The sequence below is a fragment of the Vulpes vulpes genome, chromosome 12 (assembly GCF_048418805.1).
Source record: "Vulpes vulpes isolate BD-2025 chromosome 12, VulVul3, whole genome shotgun sequence".
NCBI classification, from domain to species: domain Eukaryota; kingdom Metazoa; phylum Chordata; class Mammalia; order Carnivora; family Canidae; genus Vulpes; species Vulpes vulpes.
Genome location: NC_132791.1, coordinates 130,789,560 through 130,802,003, shown reverse-complemented (window position 1 = coordinate 130,802,003; position 12,444 = coordinate 130,789,560). Strand labels below are relative to the sequence as shown.

Sequence of the window (12,444 nt, the reverse complement as noted above, 5' to 3'; positions counted from 1 at the left end):
AGGAAGAATTGTAAAGGACAAAAGGTTGTACCTCTGAGCTCCTTTTAAATTATTTTCCTAGAAGTATCCATCTTCTTATGTCTACTTACATATAATTAGCTACTCTTTGAGCAAAGGAGACTGAAAAAAGAAATATATTTAATAATAAGGCTGTATTGCTGCCCTAACTATTCAACATGGGGTCTGTTGCCAAGGAAGAAAGGGAATATGAATACTAGGTGGGAAGCTCGGGGGCCTCTACTGTAATTACAGGGGTGCCTGGGAAGCTCTGTCTGTGAAGTGTGTGCCTTCAGCTCAGGTTGTGATCCCAGGTGCTGGGATCGAGCCCCACCCTGGGCTCCCTGCTCAGTGGGGAGTCTGCTTCTCCCTCTGCCCCTGCTCATGCTCTCTCTCTCTCTATCTCTCTTAAATGAATAAATTAAAAAATCTTTAAAAACAACAAAAAATGGGCAGCCCGGGTGGCTCAGCAGTTTAGCGCCACCTTCCTCCCAGAGTGTGATCCTGGAGACCGGGGATCAAGTCCCATGTTGGGTTCCCTGCGTGGAGCCTGCTTCTCCCTCTGCCTGTGTCTCTGCCTCTCTGTGTGTGTGTGTCTGTCTGTAATTTATAAATAAATAATTTTTTTAAAAAAGGAGTGGTATATAGATAATAAATGAAGCTGTGGGAAAGATAAGCTAAACCACAGGATATAGACCATGGACTGCAGGTAGGGCCTAATAGAATCCTAACACACTAGGAGTGTTCACTGTGGGGAGAGCAAGAAAGACTCAGGATTTGAGGAGTAGTTCTCAAGAATGCACAATGAGAAACAAAAGCAAACAAAGAAAATAATGTATAAGAAGGCAAAAGAGAAGGTAGTTTTAGGACAGAGGATGTAGATCATTATGTCCAGTGCCTCAGAGAAGGAGTCACCACTCATGGGAGTTATTTCCCCCAAGAGTCTTAGCAAAAACGACACATTCACGTAATGGAATATTATACAACTATTAGAAACATAATGGAGAAACTCTTTGTGGACTGATACGGGATGTTCTTCAGCACAAGTAGATTTATCATGAAGCTAATGAGGCTTGAGTTTCAGGAGCTGTACACCTAACTTTACATCAGTAATTTTGCATTATTTTTCTTAGTGAAGTCTCACAAATTGTATAAGCCCTATGTTCTCCTAAAACCTGTGTCTATTCCTGACATCAGGATATAATGTTAAGCATGAAAAAAATTATCCAGATCATAATACATAATATTCTGCCTTCTGGTAAGAAAAGGGGGAAATTAGAATATATATTTATATTTGCTTATATTTGCATAAAGACACAGTGAAAGAATATACAAGTGACCAAGGAAAGCAAGACTTCCAAATTTGTATCATGTATATTTTTTAACTTCTGAGTATGAATATATTACCCATACAAAATATCAACTTACTATTCTAAGAAAATTCACTACTATGAATGAAGAGCAAGAACAAAGCTCTGAGAGACTACTATTTACTTATTCCCAAATTCTGAGTGTTACCTGAAGCTCAGCAGGGAAGCATGATAGTTGGCTCTCCCCCTTCCTCCAGAGAAGGACAACAGGTAGGGGGTCTCGGGGAGATCAGAGCACTGTTGGGAGTGAGAATAGCAGAGTAGGACTGGAGGGAGGGAGGTCGTGGGTGGCTGAGGTAATGTAGCTCTCACACATAGAAAGTTCTCCAGAAGCTCAGGCTTCCTCTAGCAGCAGCAGGGAAGGAGAGGCAGGAGATACTAGCAGACCAAACAGCAATGGGTGGTTGTAAAACATATGATAGACTGTCAGCTTCAGGTGTACATGTTCATGACGTGGCATTTCTGTACATTACTAAATGATCCCACAGTGAGTCTGCTTCTGTCTGTCAGCACATAGAGAAGATAAAGTATCACTGACCACCTGGGCTGTGCTGTACATCACAGCCCCAGGACTGACTTAACTTCTGCCTGAGGTCTGTACCTCTTAATCCCCTCCACCTATTTCACAGCTCATCAGCCCCTCAGGTAACAGTATGTTTCCTCTCTCTATGAGTCTGTTCATTTTGTTTTGTTTGTTCATATGTTTTGTTTCTTAGAGTCCACATAGGACTGACATCATATAGTATCTATCTGATTTATTTCACTTAGCGTAATGCCCATAGGTCCATCACATTGCCTCCAATGGCAAGATCTTTCTTCTTTATAGCTGAGTGATATTCCGTTATATGTGCACCACTTCACTGTCCATTCATTTGTCAATGGACAGGGGCTGCTTCTATTTCTTGGCTGCTATAGATAATGCTGGGATGAGCATACGGGTGCATCTGTCTCTTCAATTTCAGGTTTTCGTTGACCTGAATTAGTGTTAAAGTTAGTGCGTAGGCTCTATTTGATAGACAACAAGTGGTAAAGGTTAATAAAATATTGCCTCCATTTAAGCAGGTTGCAACAGAAGCAATATCCTTAGAAGACAGCTGTGTTTCAAGTCAAACAGGAAGGTGAGAAGAGTGCCACAAGAAGTAGGAGAAGTAGGGCATGCTGAGTACGGAAGGCATGGTGGAAGGCTTCGGGAAAGTAGGCACATGTGGGAAACAGGATTGGGTTAGACGTTGTGCTGTGAAGTATGTAGACAGTAGCCACAGAATCTATGACCATGAACAAGTAATTTCTCTATGCCCTAGTTTCCCACATCGCAGAGTAGAGGCTCAAATAGCATCGGTCTCATAGGCCACAGTGAGGAGCAAATTAGCTGATACAACATGCTTAAAAACAATGTCTATAACAGTAAGTGCTCAAGAAATATTAGTTGGTATTTTTATACTTTACCCTTTTCTTAATAAGAATATTAATCAACTTTGGGGCCCCTGGGTGCCTCAGTAGGTGGAGTATCTGACTCTTGATTTCAGCTCAGGTCTTGATCTCAGGGACATCGAGCCCCCTGTCAGGCTCCACACTCTGAGGGAGTCTGGTTGGGATTCTCTCTCCCTCCTCCTGCTGCTCCCCCCACTCGTGCACTCTTGCTTTCTCTCTCTCCCAAATAAAGAAATCTTTTTTAAAAAGAATATTAATTTTGTCAGAAATTTATGGCATCATGAGATCAAAGACAGTGAAGTTTGCATGCCAGAATGAAGAGCCTGGACATTATCTCCCAGATAAATATTCTTAAAATTGGCAATGTGAATTTTGAGATAATAGTTTCTCTTTGGGGAATTAGATGTCTAAATTTAAAATATTTATACTATTCTAAAAATTATTTTATTTTTATAAAAGTTTTAAGGTAGTATTTTATTATTGGCCAATTATATAAACAGAGGTCATTGAAGATGAGGTGATTCTGTACCATTTTTCTTTATTATTGCCTTAGTTTTTCAAAAACCAGTTCCTCCCTTGGAAGAAGCCCTCAAGCAAATTCAGGAATCCTACTTACAACCAGAAGTAAACTTTCCCCCTTCCCACAGACCAACAATAAATTGGAGGTAAGTACTTTACTATTATAAGATGTAATTATTAACATAAGATAATTCAGTAGCTTTCTAAGGCTTTTTCACCAGTTACTCCTCATCTTTGTTTAGAATTTGCTATTTTATTTTCATAGATTAATTTGAGGTAGAGTAGAATATAAATTGCTTCAAGAATAAGACAAAATTCTAATTGTCTTTGGCATTACAGTGCTGCCTATGTTAAATAATTTTCTATGGAAACTATCATTAAAACCATTTTAAAATATTGATGTTCATTATTTATCTTTACTGAGAGGAAAAAATTGTGCTTAATTGTCATGATGTAAGTTTAGATAAAAGGAGTAACTTTATGGTAGAAATAGATTTTTCCTCATGGAAAAAATCTTTCTTGGATGTCTTGAAAAAGCTAATGTCTCCTGGTTCCTCTCCAGGGTAGCTTAAGTGAATTATCAAGGAGCAGTAGAATGGATCAACCAGAGTGCCCTGTGACATCTTACACTTTCCGTTTACTTATTACAAATGTTTATTGAAGCTACAACATGCATACCCGTAGGTAGATAAGGCATCATAAGGAAGTATAATATTGTAAAATACAATTCCTAGTGTATAATCTAGAAGAAAAGTGAAATAATGCTTTAGAAAGTATAGAATAGTACCAAATGACCAATGATAATGACATATAACATTTATTTACATAAATATACTTATAATTCAGACATTAATTATATTCATATTTGACTTGTACATAAGGTTATTTCCTAAAGTACTTCCATTTTTAGACTATGTGTGGCCAATAGTTCTCTTGATCAGAGCTAAGAACAATTAAACTCATTTTCTCAGTCTTCATCAGAGTTTGGGAAAGACCTCATGGAATAGAAGATTCTTCAACAGGGCTTTGAAGGACTTTGTTATGAAACAAGTGAGCCTTAGGACTCCAGACAGAGGGATGGGCGTGTGCAAGGGCCAAGGGTGACGGAAGGAACAGGGTGTTCTAGGAGTAGAAGTGTGCACAGTGTTGGTAGCTTGGCTAGACAGGAGATTGGAGAGCTAGATGCACCTATAGCTAAGGAGTATAAACTTTATCCTGAGAGTTCAACTGGAGTCAATGAAGGATCTGAAGCAGATGGGTGGTAAGATCAGCTTTTCTTTTTTAATATGTCATTCCCATCTACTGTGAACAAATGTGAATAGTGAATTGAAAGAGGACAAAACAGGGATCCCTGGGTGGCGCAGCGGTTTAGCACCTGCCTTTGGCCCAGGGCGCGATCCTGGAGACCCGGGATCGAATCCCACGTTGGGCTCCCGGTGCATGGAGCCTGCTTCTCCCTCTGCCTGTGTCTCTGCCTCTCTCTCTCTCTCACTCTGTGCCTATCATTAAAAAAATAATAAAATAAAATAAATGTCCTCCTGTACCTATGCTACGGAATTCTTAAAAAAAAAAAAAAGAGGACAAAACAGAAGTCTATTTCAATATGTCATTGAAATTATTAGTTGAGAGCTCTAGAGAAAGATCCAGCCATGGAGAAGGTATGGTGGCAGGTGTAGGATAGGGTTCTGAAACAACAGTTAAGGAAGTAGAAGAAAAAGAAGCCTACAGATAGGAGTGGAGTGGTTGATACAGGACTAGGAGAGGCTTGCAACATGGCAACTAGAGACATACAAAGTTCCCTGAAAAAAAAAAAAGAAAAAACAGTTAATAGAGATGAAATAGGTTTCAGAGATTTGGCAACACAAGTGGTTGTCCTGGCCTGAAACAGGTGGCACATTTAAAAGGGGTGATTGAAGAGGGGTTAATAAAGGAAGTGGAAAGTTAGCAAAGGATGGGGAAACACCCCAAGGACTGACAATGAGAGAATCGATGTTATCCACAGACCTGACCTGGATAGACATGTAGCCACAGAAGAGGGCTGCAGACAGAACCCATGGCCATCTGTGGAGGAACACTGCCACTGCTAACCCATGCCCAGCAGTAGGGGAGCTAGAAGAATAATTGCCAAAAATTTGTTTCTTCTGTCACTCCATCTCTTTCTAGTGCCTTCCACTGGCCAAACTGAGCCATAAGTCAAAAGGCAAAGGATCTATTAGTCTCCGCCAAGCAGAGACAAGTGGAGCAGCATGGAAAGTGAATGTGGAGAAGAGAGAGTATCCACTACAGAGGCCATTTGTCCCCAATATTTCACAATAAACAAGTTGCACTGATGACTTTTGTCAGAGTGGTGTCAGTGATGGGATAGGGACAGAAAAGAGATTGCCATGAGTTGAAAAGAAATGGAGAGTGAGAAAGTGAAGATAAGAGCTGATCTCTGAAAGGAAGAGTGATAGAACAATAGCCAGAAAGGAGGACATCAAACTGATGAGTGACAGAACTGCAGTCCAGAAAGGTAGAGGAGGGTAACCACGTCCAGTGTCTTCTGTACCTACTGTGAGCCTGACCGTGATTGGCATAGCTCACCCTATGCCCCAGTTCTCTGCTCAGGAAAGGTCTGCAGTCACATTGTAGTGCATGTATAATACCGTGACAGAAATGTAAAGTTGGAAAGAGGCTTGCAGGACGAGTACCAGTTGTCTAATGAGGAAGCGTACATGAAGTTAGCATGTCCAGGCCTCCACTGTTGTAAAAGGCAGGGCTGTGGGATGTGTAGCTAGGAAGACAGGAGGTAATCGAGAAATGTAGATGGAGATCCATGGGAAATGTTTTTAGGTCTAGCTGGGACATTTGGAGCTCATTCTATAACTAGTAGAAAAGCAGTGGAGATTTTTAATCAGGGACTCATAACCCTCTTTGTCATTGTAGAAAGATAATTGGTGTGAATGTTGGAGAAAGAAAAGGATAGAATGAAATGGAAGGCAAGAGGACAAGAGGAGAATGGGAGAACTTTGGGAGGCTAGGTCATTAGTGCGCACACCTGAACAGTACTATTGTACACAGCGAGGAAATGATAAGTCTGTGAAGGAGTAAAAATATTTTGAGTGGTTAGAAGGAAAGGATGAGAGAAGAAAGGGGTGCAAAAGCATTTTTGTAGCACAGAGAAGTGACATAAGAAAGAGGAGTGAAGACTGTTGACCCAATAGAAGTATAAAACTTGGAACATGGAGGGATTAGTGACAGGAAAGTGAGGAGGTATCCAGCCATGAATTTAAGAGGACTAATGTGAAAAGGGTAATAGTAGTGAAGTCAAAAATAAAGATGGGAAGAAAAGACATTTCATAGAAATAGATTATGGAAATTAGACTATGAATTTGGTGTATGGTGAGATAAAGAAAATGAAGAAAGCAAAAAGATCAAAAGAAGCTGAATTTTGAGTCTTGATGATTGAGGGAATTTGTTGACTTTAAAAACACTACAAATTTGGCAAGATATTGCTAAATTTCATTTTAGCACCTGAATTGAGGGGATAAATATCCAAGTAGAAGTGTATAAAAACAATTGGACCTAAAATGAAATGAGAGATCAAAGCTATAGAAATACACTTGAAAGTTTATATGTGGTGATGTCTCCTCAACTAGCCTGATATTCTGGAGACCAGTGGCTAAATTGTACACACTCAGGTGTTCCTGTCATTACTGGCTCAGTGCATGCATGTTGGAAGCATTCAGTAAATACAGTCCTGGAGAGTATGAATTTGACTTGAAGCTCAATAGACCAGGAGGATATCCATCAGAGACAAACACCAAGAGAGAACTCCAGACAGGGGAGCAGGTAGTGAAAAGGTATGAGGGTGCTAAATGGAGCTCAGTCCTGCCAGTGTGCAGTGTGAAGGGGAGCAATGAGCAGACAGGTTGGCTGGAAAGGAAGCTGTGAGTTAACTCATGAAGAGCCTTGTTAAGGAGTTTGTCCTAAAAATAATTACTGAAGCAAGCATTCAACATTTATACTTTAGAAGTACGGCCAGAATGAGTAGAGTCCGGGTAACAGTGAGAAAATCAGCTGAAGTGATACTTCAGTTACTAAAAATGAAGATTTCTTGAGAGCTGTTTCGGAGGTGGAATCAACATGATTTGGTAACTGTTTAAGAACAGGGAGGTGTTCAGGGTGAAGCATGACTGGAGATTAGGGCTGGTCAGTTAACAGGTAGTGAAATGTGAGAACTATCAGGGAAGAGGAGGTTTGAAGGAAAGAGTAACTGGCAAGAGGATAACAAGTTGTAAGTTTGAGACCCTTACGGGATATCCCCGATCTAACTTCTCATGCCAAGAACTCTCAGCCACAGATGTAGATACGATCATTGCCAATGAATGGATGAAGTTAAAGACATGGTTCGTGAATTGAGTTAAACAGTGAAACTCTGTGTCTACAGCAAGCCATGTTGGGCTTCAGTTAGAGGACGGAAAACATTTCATGGAAATAGGCAACATTCTTCAATAGGAGGAGTCCTCATGGCAGACCACAAAACAGCCAGTCTGCTCTGCCCCTCTCCCCACACATGACAGCTCAGCTGGGAGGAGACAGGAGCACAGTGGTGGTTGGAGGGCCACTCTGCCTAGAAAGCCCGTGTTCCAAACAGGAACCAATATTCCCAGTAATGGCTCCATATTGATAACGCCTAGGTCCATGGGAGAGACATGTCCAATATAAGAGAATCACCGCATCTTCATATAACACATCTATGATTTATCCAGTCTCTAGATCACACAGAGTATGGGTAGATAAGCAAAGAAGATGGTCACATAACTCTCAAAAATTCCAACATAATAAAAAAGTGATTCTTCAGATCCAGAGTACACCTTATAAAAACTCACCAAAATGAATAGTTATTTTGTTAATATACATGAAAATTCAAAACCTTACTGGATTTCAATACATTAGCTTTTACATCAAAACTTTACAAATTAAAACTGGAGTTCAGTCAGTATCTTTTTAACAGAATTACTTGGCATAAGGAGATAAAATAATTCTATATCTTTTGACCTTTTGAAAAGTTTTTTTTTAGTTTTACAAGTACATTTAACCGATCACTTACCAAACAAGAGTCTATTTCAGTGTTGAGCTACTTTCTAGATTTTGGAAGCAAAGTACCAAGGTCCATATAGATGAGCTTCTCCTAAGGGAATGAGGACCAACAGATTGCATTCCTAATCTTGGTTATGCTTGAGATCTGTCTTATAGGGTCAGGTTAAGAAAGTCATATTCATTCTATTTAGAACTTAGTCTCCCAGCACTTGTGATTGCAGAGTGTTTACCAGACATTTAATGAAGTGTTCTGTGAGAAAGTATCATCTAATTCAAAAACACTAGATTACACTGTGTAGGAGTCAGTCTCAGAATTTTTTTTAAATTGTGGGTCACTTTCTGACTCTCAGTTTTGGGATTCTTAAATCTTAGCAAGCATCACCATTAATAAATACTGAAAATCCATTTAAACTTTTTTTTTTTAAGTTACAGCAGTTGTATGTTACAATAAAATGAAAATAATGATGAGGGATGGAGTTCTGATTGCCCAGAAGGAAACCCATACTAGTTGTCAGTCAGTCTGCCTTGCCCTATTTAGGAGCCACCGAGTTTTCCCCACTATTAATAATCAAGATAATTAAGTTAGAATGTGGCCCTTATGTTCTGCTTATGAGACTTGAGTTCTCAATTTGAGGTTAAAGGTTTTGGCTGCTATAAAAATGTCATTTTAGGGCAGCCCGGGTGGCTCAGTGGTTTAGTGCCGCCTTCGGCCCAGAGCATGATCCTGGGTTCCTACTCGCTGCCGGGATGGAGCCTGTTTCTCCCTCTGCCTGTGTCTCTGCCTCTGTGTGTGTGTGTGTCTGTCATGAATAAATAAATAAAATCTTTAAAAATTAAAAAAAGGGATCCCTGGGTGGCGCAGCGGTTTGGCGCCTGCCTTTGGCCCAGGGAGCGATCCTGGAGACCCTGGATGGAATCCCACGTCGGGCTCCTGGTGCATGGAGCCTGCTTCTCCCTCTGCCTGTGTCTCTGTCTCTCTCTCTCTCTCTCTGTGACTATCACAAATAAAAATTAAAAAAAATAAAATAAAATAAATAAAATAAAATAAAATTTAATGTCATTTTAAAATACTTTTCACAGAGAGAAAATGAGTGGGAAAAATTAGGATGACAGAACATGAGAGACACCTAACTCTGGGAAACGAACAAGGGGTAGTGGAAAGGGAGGTGGGCAGGGGGTTGGGGTAACTGGGTGATGGGCACTGAGGGGTGGGGCACTTGGCGGGATAAGCACTGGGTGTTATATGTTGTCAAATCAAACTCCAATAAAAAATATATATTAAAAAAATACATTTTAACTTACAAGAACAAAAGAAAATTTTTTACCTTTTTTTCATTTAATTGGAATAATTTTCAAGTTTCTACAAATAGAGCAATTGTAAATTCAAAGCATTAAGCATTTATTGGTGAATAATGTATATATTCCTGTTCCAAGAAATGTAAGTGAATGAAGTTGAAATAAAGTCTTTAAAGTTTACTATAAAAAAAGAAATTCCGGCATATAAAGGACAAGCAAAGAAAGGGGGCTTGAGAAAAAACCTGAGAAGGAATGACTGGAAAAGCAGAAAAGTAACCAGGAAAGCACAATGACGTGCAAACCAAGGGAGTGAGAGTCAGAAGGACAGCAGCCAACAAGTGTCTGTTCTCACAGTTACTAGGTCAGCTAGTTAGTAACGAGCAACAGCACCTGGAAGTCGCAGGAGCAGCAGCCAGAAAGCAGCAGCCAGGGGCAAGTACAAGTCCAGGGAGGATGGTACAATTATAGAGCACTCTGGGGATGAGGGAAAATGGCAGACATCTAGAGAGGGGAGTTTAGAGTAATATAAAACCCCAAATCATTTCCTATAAAAGTAATGTGCATGTTTGAGGACAAGCTTTCCTAACTCACGGTTTCTCTTTCTGCATATCAATTGTTATCCTTTGTGTTATCAGATATTTTCAATTTAAAAAGGTCGCTAGTGCTAGGAATGAAAGGATAGACTATTTTTTGTTCAACACTGTACAATTCCTTAAAGTCTTAGAAGAGATGAAATGTCAGAACAACTTCGATTCCCTTGTAGCACACAAACATAGAGTTAGCATCATACCAAATCTTTGCTAGGACCACTAAATAACATACATCATTTTTGTTTTATGAGAGATGATCTCCATTCTAAATTAGAGTACCTAGTTTTCATTCATTATTGTAATGCACTATTTTGACTATGACTATCTACACCTATCTGTATATATATACACACACACATATGTGTTACCTATTTGGAAAACAGTGAATGTATACAATTTACAGAGGGAACACTATGGCTTACTTATTAAAAAGTTGAATTTCTTTCCACAAATAACTAACAGTATTAAATAATGTGTGTGAAAATGCCTCATAAATTATACAATTATAATGCTATACAAATATGAAATATTAGAATATTAAGGATCTGGTGTTAGGTTAATAGAAATACATATACTATTTATTGAAAATATGATTAAGCTACAAATATTGATAACCTATTGTCACATTAAAAAATCCAGTATATGTGGAATATAAACCTAAAATGTGTTAAGGAATAAAGTAATGCCAGGAAACAGGAAGAATTCGAAGTACTTGATTCTATCAGTACTCATAAACAATTGTTCTAATGTGGAAAATATTACTGGCAGATAAAAATAATTTAAGATGTTGGTAATGTGATCATCTAAAGGCAAAACATTATTATGAAAAACTAGAGGGCATTCAATGCTAAAGCTTCAAGAACAATCGGAGAATATATCCATATGAAAATGGAAGTTGCCTCAGGAAATAATGAGATATAAGAATATTAATAAGGGACTAACATTAAAAATACAAGTAATCAGCCTTCCGGCGCAACTGAATCCTTATCACAAAGATAACATATGTCACCCTTCCAAAAGATGTAAGGTAAAAGAAATTATATTTCCCTCCATATTAAATTTTTATACTTTAAAATGATGTTATCACATATCTATCTCCAATATCCATGTATTTGTGGTGACATAGTCAATTGTGAACCACATGCAACCCTGAGAAATCTGGCCAGAGCTAAGTGGTGGTCTATTTGACCTCTCTTTTCCCTTTGTACCAGTCATTTGAACCACATTTTCTAGCCCATGTTCATTATCTGCCTGACTATCAGACTTCTAAAAGGTGAAAATATTCTTAAAAGGAATGAGAAAAGGGGAATGTGAATAAGCTACATACGTTTCTCAACACTGATCAGAAGAACATCATGCTTGGACCCTCAGGACAAAAATAGAATATGAATCAAAAGCCTAGAGGCAACCTAATAAATGTTGCAACAAAAAGAGCATCTTAATGAGGCTGTCTACCTGCCTGTCCAAATGCTTTTCCACCTGTGCAGATCCATCCCTGCCAGTCCAGCTGTCTCCACACCTTATCCCCACTTAGCTGATCAGCTGTCTCCTCCAGGGGGCCCCCTGCCGTTCCACCAGCCCCGAGCCCTGCCTGTCTGTCCAGCTGTCCCCTCTGCTCTTCCAAAGACCTCTTTACCAGCCCCGTTCCTGTCCTGCCCAGTCAAACATCTCCCTCCGCCCCCAGCCCCAGTGACTCCTAGCTTTTCCAGCACTTTCCACCATCTAGCAGCCCCACTTCTTTCTGGCACACCTGACCATCCACCCCACCCAGCCCAAAGTTCCACAGTCATCCCTCATCCTAATGCACAAAGCAAGTTCTTTTACAAACCTTTCAGACCCCAGCATTTCCCTCCACAGCGTTGGACTCCAGCACCTCTCATGCCTGCCCTGGTCCACCGTTCCCTTCCAGCTGGACTGGTTGTTTCCACGGCTCCTTGGGAAGCTCTCCCTGTCTTGAAGCCTCCCTGTCTCTCCAGTCAGCCCCCTCACCAACCAGTCCCCACTCCTCACATCAGTCCGCTGCCTGAACGTCTTGCTCCCCTAGGCCCTTTACGGTCAGTCCAGTGGTCCGTTCCCCAAGCCGCCACATGGTCTGATCTGCCCCAGGCCTTTGTAGACCATCCTCCTGCCTTTGTTCCCACTCGCCCTCCTCCCTGTTA

General features: G+C 40.1%; 1 protein-coding gene across 8 annotated transcripts in view; it reads left to right on the top strand.

The window, feature by feature from the left end:
* Window positions 1–12,444, top strand: part of CEP126 (centrosomal protein 126) — a 105,860-nt gene that overhangs the window by 55,394 nt on the left and 38,022 nt on the right. For all 8 annotated transcript variants that reach the window (XR_011995856.1, XM_026006743.2, XM_072729959.1 and 5 more), the window contains one exon: window positions 3,352–3,463. Coding sequence is in view for 7 of the 8 variants with exons in the window: in XM_026006743.2 (XP_025862528.2) it covers window positions 3,352–3,463 (112 nt within the window). In the remaining variant the exon portion in view is untranslated. The remainder of the gene's footprint in view (window positions 1–3,351; window positions 3,464–12,444) is intronic.